The 26,317-nt window shown below is 56.8% G+C and overlaps 2 protein-coding genes across 2 annotated transcripts; one reads left to right on the forward strand and one right to left on the reverse strand.

Moving 5' to 3' along the window:
* The first annotated feature begins 4,213 nt into the window (after positions 1-4,213).
* On the forward strand, positions 4,214-10,853 carry LOC101526310 (keratin, type II microfibrillar, component 7C). The gene is made up of 9 exons (XM_004583303.2): positions 4,214-4,740; positions 6,964-7,172; positions 7,709-7,769; positions 8,425-8,520; positions 8,847-9,011; positions 9,231-9,356; positions 9,603-9,823; positions 9,988-10,019; positions 10,495-10,853. The coding sequence occupies exons 1-9, from the start codon at positions 4,357-4,359 to the stop codon at positions 10,668-10,670; spliced, it is 1,470 nt and encodes a 489-aa protein (XP_004583360.2). The 5' UTR covers positions 4,214-4,356; the 3' UTR covers positions 10,671-10,853.
* Positions 10,854-12,400: 1,547 nt separating this feature from the next.
* Positions 12,401-25,420, reverse strand: KRT7 (keratin 7). Its single transcript, XM_004583304.3, has 9 exons — positions 24,651-25,420; positions 23,315-23,526; positions 21,229-21,289; positions 20,220-20,315; positions 17,990-18,154; positions 16,942-17,067; positions 14,928-15,148; positions 12,887-12,921; positions 12,401-12,664 (listed from the first exon to the last, which is right to left on the reverse strand). Exons 1-9 carry the CDS (start codon positions 24,951-24,953, stop codon positions 12,528-12,530), a joined length of 1,356 nt encoding a protein of 451 aa, XP_004583361.2. The 5' UTR covers positions 24,954-25,420; the 3' UTR covers positions 12,401-12,527.
* Between the last annotated feature and the right edge of the window lie 897 nt (positions 25,421-26,317).

Consider the following 26,317-nt stretch of genomic DNA (forward strand, 5'->3'; position numbering starts at 1 on the left):
ATGTTATACTCCATATATGTTATCTTAACTGCCCACCTCTGAGCGTGGCTTTCTCTAAGGTTCTCCAGCACTAAGCCTGGCATTCTTTATATATAAAGCAGAGAGAAAGATCTTCCTTCCACTGATTCACTTTCCAAATGGCCACAATGGTCAGAGCCTAGCTGAGCTGAAGCCGGGAACCAGGAGCTTCTTCTGGATCTCACACATGGATGCAAGGTCCCAAGACTTTGGATCATCCTTTGCTGCTTTGAAAAGGGTGACCAAAACCCTTGAGGCCTTGTGCTTATACTGCTTTCCCAGACCATAAGCAGGAAGCTGCCTGAGAAGCACAAACAAGTGCCCATATGGGATGCTGGTGCTTGCAGATGGTGGATTAGCCTGTTGAGCCACAGCACTGGCAAAACCCCATCTCCCCTACCTCCACCAGGAGTCAGTTAATGCAGACAGCACCCACCAAGAACCAGCTCCAGCACAGGAAGGAAAGAACTGTAGTAGGCCTCAGGTAGGGAGAAACCTCTCAGGGCAGCAGGTGTCTCCCAGGGTGGTGAGGGCGGGGGAGGTCTGGATAGACAGGTCAGTGAGATGAGAGAGAGAGGGGAGGAAGAGAGCCAAGGGCATGAGTAAAAGCAGCAAGGGAGGCTGGAGGATGCGAGTGGAATAGCAGGGTGCTCGCTTGGCCTGAAAGATACGGACTGTGTTGTGGGCCATAGGAAGGAGGCAGGGCTGAGGCCAGAGGGCAAACATGGAGGACGCACTGAGAAGACCTGGAATGCCAAGTTGAAGGGCTGGAACTGTGGCATAGCAAGTTAAGCCTCCACCTGCAGTGGTGCCAATATCCTACATGGGTGCTGGTTCCTGTCCTGGCTGCTGTACTTCCCTTCCAGCTCCCTGCTTGTGACCTGAGAAAGCAATCGAGGATGGCCCAAAGCCTTGTACACCCGTGTGAGACCAAGAAGAAGTTCCTAGAACCTAGCTTCAATCTGCTCAGCTCCAACCATTGTGGCCATTTAGGGAGTGAACCAACAGATAGAAGATCTTTCAGTCTCTCCTCTCTGTAAATCTGCTTTTCCAATTAAAACAAATCTCTTAAAAATTGACTCCTGGGCCTGGTACGGCATGACAACTACTAGCTGTTTTTCCCAGCAGATAGGTAGACAAGAACTAAGATGCAAAGGGAAGCAACTTCTTCAAGATCCAGTCACGAATGGGCAACGCCTCCACTCGCCCAGCACCTGGCACTAAGCAACCCTCCCTTTGGGGAAGTCTGCCCTTGATTGTGTCTGAAATGGCTGCCTGTCCTTCAGCCCATCTCTGTCCCCTGAATTCCACAAACAGCAAAGAGGCCATGAGGCTGCCTGTGCCCCTGAGACCGGACTAGGCATCAGCTGCCACTGTCATAGGGCCCCACTGCAGTCTAGAAAACAAGTCTCCCAACCCCACCTCCTTCAAGTTGTGCTCTCAAACGGCATAACTCAACCTCAGCTCTCCTGTCCCCCTGGATTTAAAATGTACTTGACCGGGGTCAGCATTGTGGCACAGCAAGCTAAGCTTCCATCTGCGACACTGGCATTCTTTACAGACACCGGTTCATGTCCTGGCTATTCCACTTCTGATTCAGCTCCCTGCTTATGGCCTAGGAAAGCTGCAGAGGATGGCTCAAGTCTTTAGGCAGCTGCACACATGTGGCAGACCCAGAAGAAGCTGCTGGCTCCCAATTTCAGATTGGGCCAGCCCTGGCCATTGCGTCCATTTGGGGAGTGAACCAACAGATGGAAGAGCTCTCTGACTGCCTCTCCTCCTCTCTCTGTTAACTCTGACTTTCAGATCAAAATAAAATAAATCTTTAAAAATACACTTGACCGTGTGTGTGGACAAAGGCTGAGCGGTAACCCTCAGGGACTGGAATAGCGTAGGAAGTCCAGTCCACTCACTCACCCAGCCCCAAAAGAGATCCAAGGAAGAAGCAGGTATGCATCTCCCTAGCCCTAAGTTCAACTCTCCCTGCTTCAGGCTGGGTCCATTTCCTCTTGGAGGGGGCTCAACCAAGGCAGACCCCCCCCATGTTACTATCCTACTACTCTGGAATAGAAATACATCACCCTGAAACCAAGCTCTGGGTTCACTGTCCTACAGAAGGTGCCTCCTGCTGCAGGGTGAGGGCGCGGGGTGGAAGCAGAAGACCCCAAAGTGGGGAGGGGCTCCATCTCCCACAGAGGATGATCTCAGGCTGGTGTAAAACAGAGCAAATCTGAACCAAGGGAATCCCGCCAAGCCCACAGGAGTGTATGGCACAGGTTGCCCCCTGAGAGTAAGATGGCAGTAGCCCAAAGCCAGCACCGTCTGTCTCTCCTCCGGTGTGCCAAGATTTAATTACTGCATGCACCACAGTAATTCCTATTTAAAAGCAAAGGAAGCTCGAGGTGACTTGCCTGCTTCTCTTTAATTCTGGCTGCTGACTGCACACCCTGGTGTCCTCTGCCAATAACTGGACACATAATTAACTTCCTTGATGACGGGTTACGGCCTTCCCAGAGTTGATGGCCATGACCAAGCACTATTAGAGGGAAAGGCTTTGGAGCAGGCTGGTTTCTCATAGAGTCCAGAACCTGGGGGTCTGGGTTCTGATCACCAGCAAGAACCCAGGGTTCTTGCTCCCCCACCCAAGAGAGGCCAGTGTGGAGACAGCGGGGGTCTGCTCTGAGTCTGACTTCGCCTCTCTCCAGTGTCCCCAGGATGACCTGAACGATGTCAGTGGACACTCCGAACTCATTTGCCCAATCAGACAAGCGGGTCAGTAGCACCCAGCTCGGAAGGCCCTGGAAGTAAGATGACACAACGCACTGAAGATCTCAGCGTACAGGGTTAACCTGCTGCCTGCAGTGGTAACATTCCATATGGGTGCTGGTTCAAGACCCAGCTACTCCACTTCCTACCCAGCTCCGTTTTAATATGCTTGGGAGAGTAGTGGAGAATCATCCAAATCCTTGGGCTCTTGCACCCATGGGGAAGACCTGGAAGAAGTTCCTGGCTCCTGGCTTTTGACCAGCCCAGTTCCAGCCAGTACAACCATTTGGGGAGTGAATCAGGAGATAGCAGATTCATTCTCTCTCTCTCTCTCTCTCTCACTCTCTCTCTCTCTCTCTCTCCGCCCCCCCCCCCCAATTCTGACCTTAAAATAAATAAATAAATGTTTAACCTAGCACAATACCAGGCAGTGCTAGGCATGCTCTCTGTTCTCCGTAAGTAACAGCTCCTGCCCTCCCCCATGCAGAGCACAGGGAGGGGTTCAGGAAGCCTATCCTGGGGTGAGGGCAGCCACTTGCTAGGTAAGAAGATAGGAGTGGAGTTCTGAAAAGGAAAAAGTTGGATAACAAATAAAAAACAGCAGAATAAGCAGAGCAAATAAATAGACACACACACGAGCCTCCTGTTAAGTGGCAGGTGGGACCCCTTGCTTCATCAGACCTCCATCCCCCTCAGCTGGGGAACAATCATAACCCCATTTCACAGGCCAGAACACAGAGGCCGGGTCTGGCACTGCGGTATGCAGTAGATTAAGCGTCGCACATAGGCACAGTTGAAGTCCCACCTGCTCCACCTCCAATCCAGCTGCCTGCTGGTGTGCCTGGGAAAGCAGTGGAGGACAGCCTAGGTCCTTGGGTCCCTGTCCCAGTAAAAAGTTCCTGATTCCTGGCCCCTGGTTTTGGATCTACTCAACTCTGGCCATTGAGGCCAACTAGTTGATCGAAGATCTATGTGTCTCTCCTTCTCTCTGTGTGACTCAGCCTTTCAAATAAAAATAAATAATATTTTAAAAAATAAAAAAATGGAAGGAAGGAGAAGAAAGAAGGAAGAAAAACGAAATAAAGAAGAAGAAAAAAGAAATAAAGAAAAAGAAAAAGAGAAAGAACAGAGGGAAGGAAGGAAGGAAGGCACAAAGGAAGGAGAGAGAAAAGAGAAGTCAAAAGAAAAGAAGGAGGCTCCAGTCGTGCTGTGAGCCCTCGCCCCGAGCAGGCACAGGCATCCATAGCCGGTGCCCGGGGACAGAAGGCCTGCAGGGCGCGGAGCTGGGCCGTGAGTGCGGCCTGGTGTGTCCAGCAGCGCCGCCCAGGCTGAGCGGCCGTGGAGCTGACCAGGCGCTTCCCGGCCCCATAAAGCGCAGGAGGGCGGCGCTCGAACGCCGTTTTATGGGGGCCCGCTTTGATTCCCGGGCTCGGCGAGGCGCGAGGGCCGAGCCCTCCAAGCTCGTAAACGCCAGGGCCGCCAGCCTCCTCCCCGGGTCCGCGGGCCGCCAATATAAGGCACGGAGCGACCTGGGGACTCCAGCCTACCGCTGCCCTTGCCGCCGCCACCACCATGTCCTGCTTCTCGTCCCGCCAGAGTTCCGCCTGCGGCGTCCGCGCCTTCAGCTGCGCCTCGGCCTGCGGACCCCGGCCCGGTCGCTGCTGCATCACCGCCGCCCCCTACCGCGGCATCTCCTGCTACCGCGGCCTCACCGGGGGCTTTGGCAGCCGCAGCGTGTGCGGGGGCTTCCGCGCCGGCTCCTGTGGACGCAGCTTCGGCTATCGCTCAGGCGGCGTGTGCGGGCCCAGCGCCCCCTGCATCACCACAGTGTCTGTCAATGAGAGCCTGCTGACGCCCCTCAACCTGGAGATCGACCCCAACGCGCAGTGCGTCAAGCACGAGGAGAAGGAGCAGATCAAGTGTCTCAACAGCAAGTTCGCAGCCTTCATCGACAAGGTTGGTGTCCTGGAGCGCGCCCTGTCTGCGCCCACACTGTGTGCCCAGGGTAGAGATGGGATTTCCTAGGCTGGTGAAATGAAAGGACATGGGACCCCCTGATGCTTGATGTGATCATTTTAGGTGGCGAGGTCCCCTAGTGTTAAATAACGATGATCCCTTTGGTGAGAAAAGTCCTCCCCTTTTGTGTCTGCTTCCATCCTCACCCTTGGGTGGAGAAAATTCCACTGGGTACCAACCTCTCTAACATTGCTCTAATCTCCCACTTTATAAAAATGTTTATTTATTTGAGAGACAGAACGAATTCCTGTCCTGGTCCACTCCTTAAATATCTACAAAGGACCAGGATTGGGGCCGGCACCCGGCCAATCCAAAACCAGAAGCCAGGAACTCAGTCCAGGTCTCCCATGTGCATGGCAGGAGCCCAGTCTCTTGGTTCCTCCCTGTGACTTCCCAGGGTCCACATGAGCAGAAAGATGGAGCCAGGTCTTGAACCCAGCCAGGCAATGCCACAGAGGAGGTAGGGGCCACAGCCAACATCTTGTCCACTAGGCTAAACTTGCACCTGTCGCATTGTGCGTGAAAAGATCACAGCCGAGGTTCAAGGCTGCTCAGACATTTTCTCCTAGAACGTAATGTTTTGTGACTTTCCCTTACATATGCCTAGTGATACTGGTTTCACAGCTGTGGCCGCAATGCAAAGCTACTCCTTTAACCACACGCTGAAATGATGACCACATCTGTCTGTAGATAAGCCACAAGTACAACCCTCTCCTGAGAAGGGAGGTTGTTGAAAACTACTGTTGCCAGTCTGTCCCTTTGAGTGCATGCAGAAGACAAGGCAGGCCGGGGTGGCCAAGCACCTGCCCAGGGACCACAGAGAGCAGATGGCAGAGCAGAGCGGGGTATCTGGGCTCTCATGAGCCCCCCAGGGCCCTGGCTGCCCTACTCCCTTCCAAGGCAAGCCCTCCTCGGCAGGCACCAACCACACTCTGGAAAAGTGACTGAGGAGTGAGGCTTGGAAGGGCCTGGTCCAGGAGCAGGTGCCATGGGCGGCTCCTCCACAGAGAGACCCGGGACAGTGACTTCCCCTCCTGTGTGCGGCCCAGTGTATGAGCTGACCATCACCTTGAAAAGGAAGATGGAGACCAAGGCACCTGGAGACCCAGGCAAGCAAGACACCAACAATTATACCAGCTGAAACCCACACACAGACTCCACTTCTTTTTTTTAAAGACTTGTTCGCTTTTTATCGGAGTGACAGATATGCATAAAGAGAAGGAGAGACACAGAGAGAAATCGTTTATCTGCTGGTTTCCTCACTCCCCAAGTGGCCACAGTGGCCAGAGCTGAGCTGATCCGAAGCCAAGAGCCAGGAGCCGCTTCTGGGTCCCCCACACGGCTGCAGGGTCCCAAGGCTTTGGGTCATCCTCCATTGCTTTCCCAGGCCACAAGCAGAAAGCTGGATGGGAAGAGGACAGCCAGGACATGAATCAGCGCCCATATGGGATCCGAGCGCATGCAAGCGGGGATTTGGCTACTGAGCCAGGCCCTAGATTCCACTTTAGTAAGCCACATCTTGGGTACGCCCAAGGATGCCAAGGACCCCAGAGCTAACTGGGAGCCCTGTCCACTGCAGCTAAAACATGTGCAAATTGAGAAATGGAGGCCAGGGAGCCTGATCTTGCTGGGGAAGGGCATGGGGGCAACATCCTTCCTGCACAGTGTATCACGCCATTGTCGGAGTGACTCCCAGGTCAGGCTGGCACATCTCACCCCTGTGGGCCTCACTATGCTCTTAAACCTCCACTGGGACTTGGGACACTGTGTCCAGCATGTAGATGTGGGCCGCTCAGGATCACCTGTTCCCCAGCCCTCTTCAGGGCTCTAGCAGCCTAGAAGTACTTTTAGTCCTGACCACCCATCACCAAGGTCCCAGGGTGGCCCCTGCTGATGGCCTTCCTACAGGAAGCCCTCCATGACTGCCACTGACCCTCCCCCCCACAGCCCAGTGTCTCTGTTTCTCACTCAGCCATTGCAGGCCATGAGATAGACAGACCTCTGCCCATGCACTGTAAGTCCAGAAGAGGCTAAGAGGGGCCATTCCCCCAGTTGCTATGCATCTGACTGCCAATGCTTTTAATACCCCTAAGCTCTTTTCCAGGGAAGACCAGGCTGCCAGTCCTTCTCACTGATTCTCCTCCTTGCTCCGCCCCCTGGCAGGTGCGCTTCCTGGAGCAGCAGAACAAGCTCCTGGAGACCAAGTGGCAGTTCTTCCAGAACCGCAAATGCTGCGAGAGCAACCTGGAGCCGCTGTTCAGCGGTTACATCGAGTCCCTGCGGCGGGAGGCCGAGTGTGTGGAGGCCGACAGCGGGCGGCTGTCCTCGGAGCTCAACCACGTGCAGGAGGCACTGGAGGGCTACAAGAAGAAGTGAGTGCAGCTTGGAGCAGGGTTTGGAGAGACAAGATGGAGTTGAATAGCAGGGTAGATTCGGGTCAGACCACAACAAGAACTTCCCGACTGAAGAAGCTGGTGACAGGAAGCCTGGGGCAGGGGGTTTGGAGAGTCGCATCATCGTGTGGTTATTGCATTCATTCAACAAACATGGAGAGGGTAGCTGCATTAGGCCATAATGGACAAGGGGAAAATGAAGGAGGAAGAAGGTTGAGGGGGGTTGGTCCTCAAAGCTAAGACACAGCTTCGGGGCCCCAGAGACTTCCAACCCAGAGGTAGTCTTAGAGAGGGACTTTGGGCTGCCTCCCCACCTATGTCAGAAGCCAGGGTCCGTGTGAGCAACCAGAGGTAAGAGGCGCCTCGGTCTCTCCCAGCACAGCTCCTTCTGACTCTGTGACGCCCCACACACACACACACACACACTCCGAGGCATGCAGTTACTGGCAGATGTCCACATGGGCTTCTTTCCCTGGCTCCTTCTCAAAGCTCAATCTCATGTGCTCTGTCCCCAGGTACGAAGAGGAGGTGGCACTCAGGGCCACCGCTGAGAATGAATTTGTGGCCCTGAAGAAGGTAAGGGACACTGGCATCTTCATCCTTCCCCCCACCAAGACCCAGTGGAGGGCCGAGCCTGGCTTGCTGGGGACCCACCCCCAGAGCTAGCACTGCCAGGTCTGCCCTAAGCTCCACCTACCACACCCCACCCCTAAGTGTTCCCTGTTACCAGAGTGAGCACCCATGACTGCTTGCTGGGACGTGCAGGTGGGACCAGCAAGAACAGGGGCCCGTGGCCCGCTGAGGTGAAGGTCAAGGCTATTGTGAAGGAAGGAGACCCAGGGCTTAAGGGCCAGAACTGAGGCCCGAACCTCGGCTGACCACCATTGCAGATTTCTTACCTGAGATGCCAGGGTAGAAGGGGAAGGGCACCATTGGCATCAAGCTAAGTCCTGAATGGCATGCAAGGTACAGCTTCTAGAAGGACCATCCTGAAGGAGAAGGACCTGGAAACCGGAAATCACTAATCCCCCTCCCCCTTCCCTCCCTCTCCCAAACCTGTGCCTTACCCTGCTATAAGGAAGCCACCCCACGAAGCACTGGGATGAACCCCAAGAGGGGTTCCAGGGGCAAGTGTTGGTTCAGCCAGATGGGGTGGCCTGCTCTCAGATGGCAAACATGAAGTTCCCTGCCCAAATGTCACACGAGAGCTACCCACTCCTCCATCCTGCAGGACGTGGACTGTGCCTACCTCCGCCGCTCAGACCTGGAGGCCAATGTGGAGGCGCTGACCCAGGAGATCGACTTCCTGCGGCGTCTGTATGAGGAGGTAAGGAGCCAGGAAGGAGGACGTGAGGTGGACATGGACATTGGAAGGGACATGTCAACCTCACGGCTTCTGACCCCCACAGCAAGGTGGGAGGGGGAGCGTGCAGAGCCAAGAGAGAGAAAGAGACTTTGGGCAGGCAGGCAGGGGCTTGTTCTGCTCCCCCAGCACTCGGCCCGGGGAACTCCAAGGATCCTGGTGGTTCTGCAGCTCAGTATTGGGGTGGGGAGAACTGTAGGCGGCAGGGTTGTCTGAGGAAGGAGAAGGGGGCAGGGAAGGGTTATGAGAGAGGCCACCAAAGATGGCGCTGTGTCCCCCGCTCCCTGCAGGAGATCCGCGTCCTCCATGCCCACATCTCAGACACCTCGGTTGTGGTCAAGATGGACAACAGCCGGGACCTCAACATGGACTGCGTCATCGCTGAGATCAAGGCTCAGTACGACGACATTGCCACCCGCAGCCGGGCCGAGGCCGAGTCCTGGTACCGCAGCAAGGTGAGCAGCACAGGATGTGACCGTGGGAGGGACAAGGAGAAAGGCTGGGGTTCTGGTCCCTGAGGAGGCTGATGGCCTTCACCAGGACAGGGCAGGGCAGGGCAGGGCTGCTGTACGTGAATGCACCTGTTGAGTGTGTGGGTGCACCTGCTGAGCGCTGTTCCCCCGAGTCACCCTGGCAGTGTGCTGAGCCTTGGGGACCCTGTGCTTCCCCTCCAGTGTGAGGAGATGAAGGCCACAGTGATCCGACATGGGGAGACCCTGCGCCGCACCAAGGAGGAGATCAACGAGCTGAACCGCATGATCCAGAGGCTGACGGCCGAGGTGGAGAACGCCAAGTGCCAGGTAGGGCTCAGTGTGTCCAAGGCCAGAGTGATGGGACCACCCCAGTGTCACACAGGACCCCTGTGCCCTAGGGAATCCCATTGTGTGTTGTCTGGCCAGTTTGCAGGACTGGAGTTCCTGTTCCTGATCACTCAGGGGCCTGGGTAGCGGGTGTTCCTGGCCTAGTGGGTGAGCCTGGACCTACGTAGGACATAGAGGGAGAGTCCCAGGGGACAGAACCTACCCTGTTCTCTCCTGGGTCCATAGAACACCAAGCTGGAGGCAGCTGTGTCCCAGTCTGAGCAGCAGGGTGAGGCAGCCCTGAGCGACGCCCGCGGCAAGCTGGCAGGACTGGAGGAGGCCCTGCAGAAGGCCAAGCAGGACATGGCCTGCCTGCTCAAGGAGTACCAGGAGGTGATGAACTCCAAGCTGGGCCTGGACATTGAGATCGCCACCTACCGCCGCCTGCTGGAGGGCGAGGAGCACAGGTGAGAGCCACACCTGTGGAAGGGTCTCTAAGGTGCTCCCCAGCTTGTACTGCAGGCTTGAAAACTCCAGGACAATATGCTTGTTATTTACATCTAATTTGCATCAACCTTTCCCCACCCATGTGCTCCCTGCAACTAATTCTTGTCTCTTTGCTCTGCCCAAGGTTGTGTGAGGGCGTCGGAGCCATCAATGTCTGTAAGTAGTTGCTCCTGTGGTCCTTGGACCTCCAGCATGGGATCTGGGATGGGCACACATGGTCTTCAATAGTCAGATGGGAAATGGTCCAGATGTGCAGGCTATGTGACCTCTGTCCACACCACTGCAGCTCTGCCCTTGTCCTGTGAATGGAGCCAAGGCAGCAAGGCAGTATTGAAATTAACACAGCAGGTGCCCCTGGGTCCCAAGCAGCATGCAGCAGCCAAAGCCAGCCCACCCATAAAGGAGGCACAGGCACGGTTATGGGAACGTGGTTTGCTAACACCACCATTCTAGGGAGAGCCTGAGCTATGGGCATTCGGGACACTCTGGGATGACCGTGGGAAGAAGAGCCAAAGTGCTTCGTGTGCTGGACAGGGAGCATCAGGGAAGGGTGGCGGGGCTCTAGCCGGCAGGGAGGGGCTGCACCTGGCACATAACTGAGCCTTGCCTTCCCCCTCCTCTCCCTCCGCAGGTGTCAGCAGCTCCCGAGGTGGGGTCGTATGCGGGGACCTGTGCGTGTCGGGCTCCCGGCCAGTGACGGGCAGCGTGTGCAGCGCCCCCTGCACCGGGAACGTGGCCGTGAGCACCGGCCTGTGCGCGCCCTGCGGCCAGAGCTGCGGCAGCGGCCGCTCAGTGCGCTTCGCATAGTGCCTCCACCCGGCCTGCCTCCCGCCAGCTCGCAGTCCCCGCCCCTGCGTGCAAGTGTGCGTGTGTGCCTGCCTGCGGCATCTCCGGCCTCCAAAGGACCGTCCCCAACCCAGGCTTGAAGAGGAAGAGATCCCCCCAACGCCACTCCCTGCACCTGGCTGCGGCCCCGCCTGCCATGCTGTCTTGCCTCCCTCTCCCTGCTGCAACATTTCGTCTTGATGGCCGAGGAAGCCCTCAAACTTGATAGTTCCCTCACCCCTGAGGATCTCAGTGGCAGGCTTCTTCCAAGCCTTGGACACTCAGTCCCCACCAGGGCTGCCCTGGGGATTTGGAGGCCCCTGGCTTCCAACGGACAAACTGGTCCAGAACTCCAGGATGTGTGGGCGCATCACCCAATGTGACTCCTTTGCTTTGGAAGCCCAGCTTTGGTGCTGGCCGTGCTGCTCCCCCCATACTTCCTGGAGTGAGGTGCCTACCCCTGCTAGGACTCCACATTTCCAATAAAGCTCCTACTGTGCTCTGAACTTCTCACCTTTGTCCTACCTGCCTGGCCTTTCTGCCCAGGCCCAACCTGGCTGAAGATCCACAGAAGAGGCCCCTCTTGTCCCATCCTGAAGGATGCAAGGGATGGGCTGTGGACCATCCCCAACCCAGACACACGGGATCGGGAGAGGAACGCGGCAAGCCAGCAGGCGCAGGGCTGGACTGCCGACGTCACCCTGACTCCTGGCTGGCTGTCGGCAGCCAGATCCTCTCCTCTCACCTCCACCAGTATAGGCAAATGTCCAGCTCTCTCTCTCTTCACCACAGGAAATCCACATACCCCTGCATGGCACGGCCACCTCCTGCCCAGCACCCATTACATGTGCTGCCATGGTCAGGCCCTGGCACCAAACGCCCAACACTGGGCCCTCCACAGCAGGCCCTGACACGTGAAGCCCACTGAAGTCTGGGCTTAACACACAGATGCATCCCCACCCACAGGGATCCGGAGCGACAGCCCAGTACCCTCCCCTGCCTAAGACTTAGATGTGAAACACACACACACTGTGCACGCATACATGCACACAGGTACACACATCAGACATGTGCATAGAAACATACATGCATATATATACTTGCAGACACACACAAATATACACATGTGCAGACATACACATACCACCATGGATACATGAATACACACATACACACACATTCATATGCACACATGCAGACACACACACCACTGAAGACACACACACTCAAGACACATCCACAAACACCTACAGATGTGTACACACATATACACACACCTGCACATGCACACACACACACACACACACACACACACAAGCGCACACACACATTTTATCTCCCACCCAGACACACACATACTAGCCGGTGTCCTAGACCCCAGGTTCCAGCCTGGTGGAAAGCCAGGCAGACGCAGCAGCAGGAAGGGCCCAGGGCCGCTTGGGCGGGAACCGGCCAGGCCACAGAGGCCCGGCCCAGGGCAGCTGAGTGTCTGTGGTCTTCCTACCCCATGAGGGAGGCACCCGGCAGCACAGAACCGGACCAGGGAGTGGGAACAAGGAGAGGCCTGCAACTGCCCAGTGTGCGTGACAGCTTTGTAGCAGTGGCCTCTGTTACCTCCCACACATGAAGCCAGCCCCGACCTTGTGGGTCCCCTTCTCTGGTCCCACCCCACTCCGCTCATCCTAATAAAGCACAGACACAGGCATGGGTGCTCCAGGCTTCAGGAAGTGGCAGCTTTATTGGAAGTCTCTCCAACACCCACACTCTTGTTAGAACCATCCCACAGTCCTGGGGCTGGAAGGTGGGACAAAGGGTACATGCGTCTCCGCAGAGCTAGGCTCAGTTGTAGATGTTCCTCCGGGCCTTAAGGGTTCCGGGTCCCCCAGCACTGGAAAAGCTCAGGGCGTTGCTGCCCATGGTTCCCCTGAAGGTCAGCCCGCTGCCGTGGCCACCACCACCAGTGGCATTCAGCAGGGCTGGGGAGAGATGGGAACAGAACTCTGTGAGTGCCATGCCTCCACCAGGGACCCTGCCCCTTTGCTCCAGCCCTCCACCCTCTACTCCACCTCCCACCCCAAGGCCCACCCAAGAGGAGCCTTCCAACCCCACCCACCCACAACACCCAGCTGTCCTTCTCAACACTCATCCCCATGTGGACAACCCGGGGACCAGAGGCTGGGCTGCAGCCAAGGACTTACAGATGTTCAAGGCTCCTGCTCCATCTCCCTGCATTCTGGGGACAGAGGACAGAACTGTGAAAGCAGAGCTCTCCCTTGCACCCCTTTCATCTTCATTCCTATCCTAGTCCCTCCAGGCAACCTTCAGCAAAGGGAGCCAAGGAAAGGCAGGCCTCCCTGGAGCCCCTCTACCCACTGGCCACAGGACCTTGGCCTCAGTCCTGCCACTTCCCAGCTGCAAATTGAGCCTGACCACAGGTCCAAGGTCATGAGCTTGTTCTTGAGAGGTAAATAATGTAATATACCCAAGGCCCTGGGCATACAAGGATTTGACAAATGCCTGCCGCATGTGTTACACAGTGTCTATGGAAAGTTCATGGAAAGTACATATGGGGAAAAACTGGGCATGGACTGCAACATTCTCCGCACCCAAACACATTCATCTTTCACTACACTTTTCATAAACTTTCCTGAGTCCCCTCAGGTATGTGCAGCAGTCTGCCTTCCCTTCCAGGTCGGTAATAACCTAAGAGTGAGTCATCCCTAGCTCAAGGCCCGGTGGGCTACGGCACGTTTTGACACAATGAGTGAGCTGCTGACCGACTGAATGCAGCTCCAGTGAACTTAGGAGAGGGACTAGGTAGGGTAGCTCAGGGCAGATCAAGGTCAAAACCAGTCCTGCTGTGGAAACGACAACTCTGTCCCAGGTGCTGGCAAGGTGGTGCAGCACATTAAGCTGCTGCCTACAATGCCAGCACCCCAAGTAAGCACCAATGCAAGTCCCAACCGTTCCACTTCTGAGCCAGCTTCCTGCTGATGTACCTTGGAAAGCAGTGGAAGATGGCCCCCAGTGTGTGGGCCCCCACCCCAGCGAGGAAGACAAACTTTCCATCTGCGATGGTGACCATGTTTGTTTTGTGACTCAGCCCTGTTTGCCACTAAGCTCTTGGCTGGAGGGGCCTGTTGCTCACCTCAACAGACCCGAGTGCAGAGGGTGGAGCAGAGCCCAAGGGCAAGGGACTCGTTTGCTGGAAGTTTCCAGGCTGCTTGTTCAAATGGGTTCTGCAAGTGCTGGGAGCTGCCAGCAGTTGGGGGTGGAGAAGTGCGTGGGAGCAGAGGAGATAGCAGCTGTATAACCAAACTTCCTGTAAGGGGCCAGCACTGTAAGGCAACAGTGGAAGCCACCACTTGTGCACTTGTGACACCAACGTCCTATGTGAGAGCCAACTCAAATTCTAGCTACTCCACTTTCAACCAAGCAGCCTGCTAATACGCCTGGGAAAGGCAGTGGAAGATGATTTAAGTGCTGGGGTTCCTGCACGCAGGAGAAACACCCAGAGAAGCTCCTGGCTCCTGGTGCGTGCACACTCTCTCTCTCTCTCTGCCTTTCACACAAACGAATGTAACTTTTTTTAAAATTCTGATACATCTAAAGAACCCAGAAGGAAAAGATATGAGTACCCAAAGCTCTAATGATTCCTGCGCTTCTTTTCTTCTCAGTCTCAGTAGGTATTTGTTTTGTTTTTTATATGTGTGTGTTGTGTGCTTATGTTTATACGGATCACCTTGCCCTCTTAAAGTTGGCATCCCCTGTTGTCTGAATTTTGGACCACAAACCTTGGACCTACTCTTGGTTCAACGCAGTGTCATTCACCCCTCGGGGACATTGGACACCTCTGTGGCATCGTGGAAGAGGCCGAGCTCAGGGAGCAGCTCACCTAGACTGTACCCAGGCCCTGGCTTTCCGAGGTAGACCAGTAACACCTGACTTGCTTGCCTGAGTGTGTACTGAGGACCAAGTCAGGTGACCCTACTAACAGCCACGCACCAGGAGAGGATGCCATCCTTCTCCCTTCCCCCACCAATGTCTACACCAAGCATCTGTCCTTCTAACAGATCACCTCAGAAAGGACAAGTCAGCAGGAGTCAGCTCTGTGCTCCCGGCACCACCCACCCTGGTGCCCATCACAGGAGGAGAAGAGAGGTGTGTAGAGAATGAATGACCAGCAAACCCCAGCTCCACCCCATCCCCAACCCCAGGATGCCTTTCCCAGCCCCGCACCTGCTCTCCTCGCCCTCCAGCAGCTTGCGGTAGGTGGCAATCTCCATGTCCAGGGCCAGCTTCACACTCATCAGCTCCTGGTACTCGCGCAGCTGCCGTGCCATGTCCTGCTTGGCCCGCTGCAGGGCGGCCTCCAGCTCCTCCTGCTTGGCACGGGCGTCCTTGAGGGCAGTCTCCCCATGCTCCTCGGCCTCAGCAATGGCGGCTTCCAGCTTGGCACGCTGTGGGAGGGGGTGACGCTGTAAGCCAGTGGGGCAGGGCTCAGCTTACTCTACCTTCTTCGTGCCTGGCCATCCTTCGGCGGAGTGCTGGAGCAGCTCTGCAGGTGGCTTCACTGGCACCGGGGAAGCCCATGGTATTCACACTGGTTTGGACAGCCGATGCCTCCATCCTGATCCTGGCTCACCCACTTTCTGACCTTCTTACCCTGGATGAGTTAACCCTTCTGAGCCAAACTCTCCTCTTTTCTAAAAGGACAACAGTCACCATGTCCATCTCACATGGATAAAGCAAGAATGAAATGAGCTTGCCACAGGGTCCAGCACACAGCAAATGCTTAATAGATGCTATTAGAATGTATAGATGCCCAGTCTCCCAGCTCCAGGCTGCAAGAGCTCCAGCACCATTAGCTTCTAGCTGAGTCTCCAAATGCCTGGCACCATGCCAGGACCAGAAGTCACCTTGCAAACAGGAGCCAGTCAGGGACACACTCAGGACGGGACCCACACAGCAAAGGAATCCTGCTCCTTGACACCTGTTCCAGACATCACAGAGACAGGATCCACGATCCATGGACCTGCACCCGTGACAGCCTTGAGTATCAGCCACTCACTCACTGCCTTGGGGCTCTCCTACCCCATGCCCTGTGCGGTTCAGCCCAGAGAGCTGCCGCCCCCAGCCTTCCAGCCCAGGACTCCTCCTCCCTCTTAACTCAGAACCTGCCTTTCTTTCCAGGCCTCTTAGCACACTTCACTCTCCACTGACCTCTGCCCTTTGACCCGGTCCTGTCAACACGGGTACCCTCGAGCAAGGATCACCCCCCGCTTCCCCTAGAAGTCTCTCCCTCCTGTTGCATCTCCAAGGGGGCCCTCCATGTGGCAGACACCCCAACTCTGGGGCCTGGCCCTGCGCCTGCATGGGAAAGGGCGTGCCAGTCCTGGAACTCAAGATTCTGTATCTCCCCTGGGGGCCTGGAAGATGGCCCACCTCACCAAGTGACTCACAGCCCTCACCCAGTCCTGCATCCCGGCCAGCTGCTAAACAAGCCTGCAGGGCCCCAAGGCAGGGTCACCTCAATACCCTCAAGCTGAGTGTCCAGCAAAGCGCAGCCACCCCCATAAAGTCTTTGAGACTTGCCCTGCCCCCATATTGTAGGGCAGGTGCACAAGGCAGAAGCAGTGAGCCACAGGCTGTGCTAGGGGCACTTGTGGTATACTAAGTGTAGGTGGGCACAGTGCAGAACTTACACTGAGACAGAAAACCTCGGAGAGGGAAAAGGGCTTCTGAGAATGGCAGCTAGGCAGCTGCCATGGTTGGCTGGGCATCTGAGGAAGCCACCTCCAAGACGCATTTTGGTTTTTTGCTTTGTTTTGTTCATCTGAAACCCCAGCACTGGGACAGGAGTGGCCATGGAGGTCCACATTCCAGGTCAAGGAGACGTCAAGTGCCCAAGTCTTGGAGAACAAACATGATTGACAATGAACACAGATTCTGGAAGCAGGTTACTGGTGGGGTGGAACAAAGTGAAGGAAGCGAGGTTGCGGGTCAGGGGAGGGAGACAGGGCCTCATGAGGGTTACGGTCTCTACTGGCCTCAGATTCCCGTGGAATCTGGGTGCTTCCAGGTGCAAGCAGGATGCTGGTATCTGATATGGCTCTACCCCTTCCTGTGTCCCTAGGCGACTCTCCCTTGGGCCCAGCCTCTGCTCCTCCATCCAGAGCCCAGCATGGCCCAGCAGCCTCTCCTGCGCACCCCCACCACGGCGGGAGCAGCGAGGAGGCGGACTCGTGCACACCTGGTTCTTGACCCCGTCGATCTCAGCCTGCAGTCTCTGTATGGCGCGGTTCAGCTCGGCGATCTCACTCCGGGTGCTGCGTAGATCACCCCCGTGCTTCCCCGCCTGGGCCTGGAGGTTCTCAAACTGCGGAGTCAGACACGCGGAGGTGAGCCCCACCAATGGCAGGTGACCTGCCCCTCTCCCAGCCAGCTTCACTGACGCCAGGCCACTGGGCGGCAGGTGCCACTGACCACCCGCCACCCTGCCCTTGTACCACACAGTTGCTGGAAGGCCGAGACCCTCGCCTGCCCAGTAGCCCCTTCGCCAGCACCACCCGCTTCACAGATGAAGACTTGAGTCCCACTGGCCAGAGACCACACAGCAAGTCACAAGCGCTTAAGGAGGGCCTGGACCCAGGGGTCCTTCTCTGCACACCTGTGCTCTCGCCCACAACCACAGGCTACCCTCCACCTTTGCACACACCTCATGCTTAAAGCACTCTCCTCCCCTACTTTACCCAGTGCCCCCTCCTACACCTTCACCACCTGTGCCATTGGCTATCTATCTCCATGGCAACAGTCTAAAGCCCTGGGACTCAGGATCTAGTTCTCACTCCGTGGTCTAGCTGGGTGGAATTAGACGAAGCATGTAACAACTCTGTGCCTCAATTCTCCCATCCTTAAAATAAGAACCTTCATGGTACTGACCTTACAGAGCTGTGCTACGGAGCCAATGTGTCCATACACGGAAAACAGTGGGTACACTGCCTAGGCACCACACGAGAACTTCAACAGTACTAACTCTCAGCCTAAGTTCATGTCCTCCACTCCGCTCTCTCTTCCCTCAACCAGTCCCTGCAGGCTGGGGTCATCCTGGGGCTGCCCTCTGACCTGCTCATTCTCTCCTCCCTCCTCAAGCACCAGGGTGTGGCGGCCCAGGCCCAGCCATGGCACCTGCCAGAACTGTGAGACTCCAGGCTCAAGGCTGGAGACAAAGAGGAAGGCAAGCTGCTGCAGCCACAAACGGCCTGATGGAGGAGGGTAAATGCCCCCAAGTAGCGTCACACCTTGGTCTGGTACAGCGCCTCAGCCTCGGCTCGGCTCCTCTGGGCGATGTCTTCATACTGGGCACGGACCTCGGCGATGATGCTGTCCAGGTCCAGGTGCCGGTTGTTGTCCATGGACAGCACCACGGACGTGTCAGAAATCTGAGCCTGCAGTTCCGTCAGTTCCTGTGGGAACCAAGCATGACTCAGCCCTGTACCCACACCCCCACCCTGCCCCAAGGTCCTTCCTTGCAGCAGGCCTGATCGCCTAGAGGCAGTACAGGACACAGACCACCCAGCTCCCCCATTAGACCCAGTTCCCCAGTAGAGTCTGCAGGAGTGCACGGGACAAGGCAAATGACTGTGCCACTGTGTGGTGCCCTGTGCCGGCTCCTAGCTCCAGCATGAGCCCAACTTGAAGGTGGCGGTGAAGAGAATCATCCCACTCTACCCTGGACTGCCAGGCAGCCTTCCTGCCAGTGCCACAGGAGCAGTGCCCACCACCTACTACTGCGTGCTGAGAGGCATGGGTCTGTTCTTATCCAAAACAGATATTCCTGGGGCTGGCACAGTGGCAAATCAGGTAAAGTCGTCACCTGTGATGCCAGCATCTCTTATGAGCACTAGTTCGTATCCTGGCTGCTCCACTTCTGATCCAGTTCCCTGTTATTCTATCTGGGAAAAGCAGTCAAAGGTGACCCAAATGCTGGTGCCCCTACAACCACACAGCAGACCTGGAAGAAGTTCCTGGCTCCTGCATCCTCCTGGATCCTCCTGGTCCCTAGTCCCTGACTCCAAGCTCCCAGCTCCCAGCTCCCAACTCCCAGCTCCTGGTTTGTGGCTCCTGGCTCCTGGCTTCTGCCTGGTCCATGTTGGCCATTGTGACCACCTGAGATATGAACAAGTGGATAGAAGATCTCTCTGTCTCTCCTTCTCTCTCTAACTTTGCCTTTCAAATAAATAAATGCATCTCTTAAAAAAAAAAAAAAAAAAACAGGTGGGGCCTGGCAGTGGCCTAGTAACTAAAGTCCTCACTTTGCATGTGCCAGGATCCCATATGGGGGCCGATTCTAATCCCAGTGGCCCTGTTTCCCATCCAGCTCCCTGCTTGTGGCCTGGAAAATCTGTGGAGGACAGCCCAAAGTCTTGGGACCCTGAACCCACGTGGGAGACCAGAAAGAACCTCCTGGCTCCTGGCTTCAGGTCGGCTCAGTTCTGGCCGTTGCGGTCATTTAAGAGAGTGAATCAGCAGACAGAAAAATCTTCCTCTCTGCCTCTTTCCTCTCTGTATATATGACTTTTCAATAAAATAAATAAATTTTTAGAAGAGAAAAAATTAATAAAATAGGCACTGCTGTGTCACACACACAGAGAAAATACCTGAAAAAGTAGAAGCAACAATGGTCATGGTGGCTGTGGTGATTCCACTTTGTTTCAGGAGCTCCATCCGGGTCTCCCAGGTGGGAGGCAGGAACTCAACCCCTTGAGTTATCACCTGCTGTGCCCTCCCGTCCCTCCAACCTCACAGGGTGCATATTAAGCAGGAAGCTAAAGTCAGGACTCAAAACCAGGCACTGCCAGGCTAAACACCTGCCCCTCTGTTTGTCCACCAACTTTTTCAAAGTGTTCACATGATGAAGGAAGACCCATGCAGAGACTGGAATGCTGGAGAAAGCCCGAGGGGACAGCCCTGAGATGAACACACATGGATGTTCAGGCAAAGCCTGGACCAGGGCACAAGGGTGGGTCTGTAATAAGCCTCCAACGGGCCCAGCCTTTGCCAGATGGTTGGACCTCACCTCCCATCTGAGGCCAAAGTTTCACCCAGTTGGGAATGGTTGGCAGGGGTGGGAGGGGCGGGCTTTCATGTGGCCTAGGGTGAAGAAGCTGGGAGCCCAGGCCAGACAGGTGAGAGGGAGAGAGTGAGAAGGGGGCGCACAAAGGAGTGGCCACCCAGCCCTCCATCTTCTCCTGTCTTGAGCACCCCTGCCCCCTGACACCCAGTACACATTTGAGTCATCTCAGCCTGGAATCTCTTGACCCTCTCCTGGTTCCCACCCCAAACCAACACAAACAAGGATACAGCCATCCCTATGCCCTTGGAAGGTCCCTTGGAGACCTCACATGCTCTGCCACCCCGGCCCCCGCTGAGCCCCTGAGCCCAGAGAGGAAGATGGACCAGCTTAAGGACAGGCACTGGACCCGCACAGCTCCCTGGTTAGGACAGGTCACACACCCCCAAGGTTCTCACCAGCTCGTTGAGGGTCTTCAGGAAGTTGATCTCATCGTTGAGGGCATTGGCCTTGGCCTCCAACTCCACCTTGTTCATGTAGGCAGCGTCCACATCCTGGGGAGGGGCAGCACAGCCTCAGTATAGATTTAGTAGCTGAGAAAACAAGCCAGCCCTGCAGAACCCGTGCAATTCAACATGGCGATGCTACCGAGACACAGGGCTTGTCCAGGCGGTCAGGACCCAGGCGCTTTCTCTGCACGGTTAGCTCACACATCAGCCAAGGCCACAGAAACCTCCACCTGGACAGCTCCAGAAAGCATGGATGGTCTGGGCACGCCCCTCCCTGACCCTGCCAGCTATGAGCTGTGTGGTCAGGAGCAAATCATTTCAACTCGGCAAACCTCAACTTCCAGTCAGTCAGCAGAGGCGTGGAAAACCGTGAAGGTTCCCAGAGTTGGCCAGCTCAGCCCATCTGTACTGGGACAGATGACAGCCAATCCTGGAAGGGACTCCTTCCAGCTGCACTGCCCTGGGGTTAAAACTAGGGGAGTTGGGGCCCTCTTTGACCCACCCCCGGTGGCTATATGCCCACAGATGGGCCCACAATGCCAAGCCATCCTTGTGGGCGGCCTTGAAGCAACAGGGTGTGTCACTCAAAGCCCGCTAAGAGCCCTCCAGTCCCCAATCTCAGTGTGCACACTCCTAGGGACAGAGAGTTCATTATGCGTGAAGGTGGCTTGTTGCAATGCCTTTGGTAAGCATCCGAAGTTGATCACATGCACCTGTTGTGTAGCATGAACTGTTCTAACAGCAACAGGGCATTTTCTGCACCAAGGGTGAAGCATCCAACCTGGTTCTTTAACCTTACTTCTCAGTGGAGGTCTAGGCACCATCCAGACACACACACACACTCAGGTCCTTCCTGTGGCTCTCCCTTCTTGTCACAGTCCAGGCCATGTTCCGGCTGCAGGTCCCTTTGGCTGCTCAGTCGACAGGTCCCCCTCTCCCAGCCTCTCTGCCCCCTTACCTTCTTCAGCATCACAAACTCATTCTCGGCAGCCGTGCGCTGGTTAATTTCATCTTCATACCTGCAGTTGATGAGGGGTAGGATGCCATGACAGAGCTGCTGGACTCAAGGCCCCTCCCACCCAGGTGTGACATCTGTTCTCACCCCCTCCTCCATGACACACCTGGACAGCTTCAGATCTAGCTCCCTGCTAATTGTCAGGATGGCCCAAGTACTTGGGCCCTGACACTTACCTGGGAGACCCAGATGGAGTTCCAGGCTCCTGGCTTTGGCCTGGCTCCTAGCCCTAACTTTTGCAGCCATTTGGGTCGTGGACCAACAAATGAAAGATCTCTCTCTGTCGCTCTATAACTCTCTTTTCAAAAAAACATCTTGTTGAAAAAGAAGAGGAAGGGGAGGAGAGACCAAGCCATCGGTCTTGGCCACCATCGCTGCTACGCGTCAGAGTCCACACCTGAACCATGGCAGCTGACTCCAGAGCTCACACCTAACCACAACAGCTAACCAGCGCCCCCTACAAAGGGAGAAGGCGTCTGCAGGGCAGGAGACATGTCTGCTGGGAGACATGAAGTCCAGGGTGAACCTGGCATCCCTGCCAGATGGCTCCACCTGCTCCTACAGTGCCTCACTCCCATCCCCCAGTCTCCCCAGGAGCCAGCACCCCTGACTCTCAGGAGGCCCTCAACAGGCAAGACACAGGGGTCAGAGCACGTTGGCCCAAGTCGGGGTTCACTGAGGGGGACCCAAAACGTGTGTGGAGAAGTACTTCAGTGGTGTTAGAGTCAGAGCAGCAGCCCCAGCAGCAGCAGCATCCTCGAACAGCAATGTGGGCAGCAATGTGCCCAGAGGGCCCAAGCTCCTCCAGGATCCCCACCCAAGCCCTCACACTCTGTGGAATCCAGAGAACCATCTGAGAGGCTGTCTGTACTCAGTACCCTGCCCACCCCCAGCTCAGTGCTGCACCATGGCACCGAGAGGGTGCACAGCTCAGAGCTGTACCATACACCAGGCCATTCCCCATCACCCCAATCCAGCTCCTCCTTCAGCCTCAGCCTGGAGCTCAACCTGACTCCCAGGGGAGGCGGGGTGGGAGCTCTGGAGGAGATGAAGCAGTCAGGGCAGGGAGGTTGCACACACACGCAGGCACATACTTGTGAGTTCCTAACCATAGAGGCTGGCTGGCTACCCCCAAGCCTCCCACTGCCTGGACCTGTTTGATTGCACCTGCTATGAGATGAATCCTGTTGACTCTTACCCCAAGGGAAATCAGGGAGGGAGGTGAGGGGCAGGGAGAGGGGTGAGGGGTGGGGGAGAAGGGGTGATACTCCACAGAGGCCCTGTGTGCTCTGCTCCAGGCAGAGCCTGTGCATCTGTTCCCACTGAGTCCCACAGCCATGGGCAGAGGACAGAGCATGCCCAGTGGCTCCTGTGCAGGTGTGTCAGGGCGGAGCCGGGCTCAAGCCTAAGGCTTAGGTTTGCTTTCACTGAGCTCAGTGAGCCCCAGAGACCTGTCCTGCACAGCCTAGTCTTCCTGCCCCTCCCATGCCTGCCCCCAAGCTGCCATCTGACCCCCAGCCCTCCCGCCCAACACACCCCCAATGTCCCTCCTCCCTTCCTGCATTTTTCCTTCCCAATTTGACTCCCAATCTCCTCCTGGGAAGGGGAGGCCAAAAATTTTAAGTCCCCAGCTCTCACAGTGCTAGCGCCTGAGCCTCGATGGTCTCTCACATCCCACCTAAACAAGAGAGCTGTTCTAGAATGATCTGAGAGGGTGAGGGGGTGCCCAATTCCAAAGCATACCCTGCCATGGACACTTTCTAACCACATTCTCTTGGGACCCCGGCAAAAGGGAAAGTGTACCAGTCTGAACTGGGCTGAGATGCTTCACTTGAGACCGAATGAGGAGCAAAGACCAGAACGCCTTGGAAACAAGTCCCAGAGGAGGCAGAGGTAGAAGACAGGAAGGGAATGTGCTAGCATAGAGATGGCAGCTTCCAGGAGTTCTGGCCCTGAGCAGCTGCACGCTCTGACCCCTGAACCACCGGGCAGGGACTTGCAGAGTCCCAGGGATACACTGGGACATTACTTATTCTTGAAGTCTTCCACCGCCTCCTGCATGCTGCGCAGCTCTGCCTCCAAGCGGCCGCTATCCATTTGCAGCGCCTCCAGCTGTCCCCTCAGCCCAGCAATCTGGGCCTCCAAGATGCTGGGCAGCCGGCTGTTCTTGGCATTGCCCTGCTCCTGCAGCAATGCCCATTTGGTCTCCAGCATCTGGTTCTGCTGCTCCAGGAAGCGCACCTGGAAAGGTCAGGGAAGAGGAGATCGGGAGGGGCCCCCAACAGCGCTGTCCACTCCCCTCTCCGCCCGAGCAAGCTGATCCTGGCCACCCTGGCCACCCTGGCCACCCTGGCCCCTCTCCTCTGGAGAGCCATCTGAAGTCAGGAGTGTGATGCCAGAAGCAGGTTCATCGTGCGTCCCACACATCCCCCAATGCACTGTCCACAAACGCTCCACATCACCTGTTGAACAGTCTCTGAGGATCTGCCCCGCACCTCCCCCTTGCTGCCCCAGCGGGGGGCCTCTTCTCTTCCTCCTTCAGTGGCCTCTCTCTTCATCCCCTGCTCTCCAAGCCCGGGGCCCGGGCACTGCGCCTTCCCCAGGGCAAAATAAGCACCTATGGTATGCTGAGTGTTAGGGTGTCCGGGATTCTTTGAGGCCCTCCCCCTCTGCGGGTGGAAGACAAAAGAGGTCTCCTGCAGCCCAGCATATCAGCATCCTTGTACCCGGGTCCAGCTCCACCTGCCCCACACCTTTCAGACCACCATCTCCCACCCACCCCCAGTCAAATTTGCTACTCTTTCCCCGTCCCCCTCCCCTCCAAGCCCTAATCCCAGCCAGAGTCCAGTGCAACACAGGAAAAACCTCTCCCACACAGTCTCTCAATGCCACTCCCTGCCCTCAGCTGGCAACTCCTAAGGGCAGGTGCACCACTTCAGCTGGGCAGCCACCCGCCCTTTGCCTTCAGCCTTCGTCCAGGACCCACAGCATCTGAAGGAGCCCAGGGCTCCCTGCTGCCACCACCAATCCCTGACTCCACTCAGCCCCTTCTCTGGGAAAGAGGGCCAGAGAGAGAACCCCGGAGGCTCACCCCCTGACACTGGTGCCTAAGCTGGCCCCAGAGAGAGCGGAAGCCAGCCAGGGCAGCCAGATGGAACCTGGGCACACATTCCTGGAGCAGAGGGCGGGGGAGCGGGGGGGGGGGGAGGGGACTGGGCAGCTGGCTGGAAATCAGGGCTTGGCGCTGGGGTGGGGGTGGGAGACAGTCGCAGGGTGATGGGGAGGGGAAGAGACCAAGGAACCGCTCTCCCTGCCACGTGAAAGCAGCTCCCCACTCTCCCAGACAGGGTACCCGGCAGCCTCACCTTGTCGATAAAGGAAGCGAACTTGTTGTTGAGGGTCTTGATTTGTTCATGCTCCTCTTGGCGCACCTGCTGGAGGGAGGGGTCGATGTCCAGTTGCAGCGGGGCCAGCAGGCTCTGGTTGAGGGTCACCTCGCGGATGCCGGCTCCCGCTGGGCCTGCAGAAGCCAAGTTCAGGGTCACCCGCGGCCGCGATGCGCCCAGGCCGAGCGGGCGCCGCGAGCTCAGGCGCACCTGCGCGCCTCGGCCCGGGGCGGCTGCGGCCGAGCGCGAGCTGAACGCCTGAGAGCCGAGGTGGAAGGACATGGTGTGGGGACCTAGCGGCGGGACTCTGAGGGCGCTCCAAGCGGAGAGCGAACTCGCTGACCTCGAGCCACCGAGCCCCCTTTTATTTGCAGCGCGCGGGCGCGGGGCGGCTGGGCCAAGACAGGTAGGGGCGGAGCTGGCCACTGGCCGCCCAGTTCAGCCAGGCCCCCTCGCGGGGCCGCGTTTCCTCCCCTCGGCGCCAGACGGTTCAGGGCGGTCAGGCGGAGCGCAGGCAAGGAAGAGGGGCGGCCACGGAAAACAACGGGAGGCAACAGCCTGGGGCGGGGGTGGTGGAGGTGTGCTGGCCTCACGGAGACCATCTTGGGAGACAGTCTGGGAAGGCTTCCCGGAGGCGGCTTGGAGAAGGATTGAATATCCGCGTTCCTGTGGCCAACAAGCGAAATCTTCTAGTCTTAGCCTAGAAAAGGTAGAAGCATACACAGACACCCAAGAATCCTCTGAGGTAAGCCTACCGTTAGAGCAAAAGGCTGAATTCTGGAGTATTTGACCCATCTGAGGGCATTTGGCCACTCCTCTCCCTTATGTTTGGGAAGGAAGAAAATGAACGGAAGAATGACCCCGTTACCACTCCCCGCTTTCCTGGACCTCAGAGGGGCCATGTCCCTGCTGGGCCTGGGCCAGGGCCAGGACCTTTCCCACCCACCCCCACTCACATGCCTGCCGGCTTGTGTTACACGTCTGTGGAGAAAAGAGGTGCCTGCAGCTGTCAGCACACTGCGGGTGCACACGTCCACGGCAGCACCCGCACACAGATGTACTGCGGCTCTGTGAGCCTCCTCACAGGGGATGGCTGCGCCAGCGCGTGTGCGTGGCTGTGTACATGGGCTCCTGTTAGCATTCCCTCCCTGCCCCCCACTCCACGCCCCGTCCCCACATTTCTGTCTTAGGTTCCCCCCACTCTCAGCATCTCCCCCACCAAGGGATGGAGGGATTCTAGCCAGTGAGAGTGCTGTGCTGGACTCGGGAGTGCTGGGCGTCCTGAGCTACCTGAGCGCAGGCCACCCCTGCCCAGGTACCTCCAGCAGCACCTGCCACACACTCCACACACAGATGGATCCCAGCCCCTTTCTCCCCAGCCTTTGGCCCGAACCTGTGGCCCCACCCGATGAGCTGGCCAGGTTGTCACCACAGACCAAGCCTGTGGGGAAGCCCTAGTGGAGGGTGGTGAGGAGGCAACATCCCTCCTGGATGGCCAACAGTTAGAAACCCCCTCTGCAGGCCAGACGGATGGATGGTTCAACACACACACATACACACACCATAAACATAGGCACACATACACATATTTACATATGCAGATGCACGTGTGTGCACACACACATTTGTGCATGCCTATATATGCA

This window comes from Ochotona princeps, chromosome 15 (genome assembly GCF_030435755.1).
Source record: "Ochotona princeps isolate mOchPri1 chromosome 15, mOchPri1.hap1, whole genome shotgun sequence".
Classification (NCBI taxonomy): Eukaryota; Metazoa; Chordata; class Mammalia; order Lagomorpha; family Ochotonidae; genus Ochotona; species Ochotona princeps.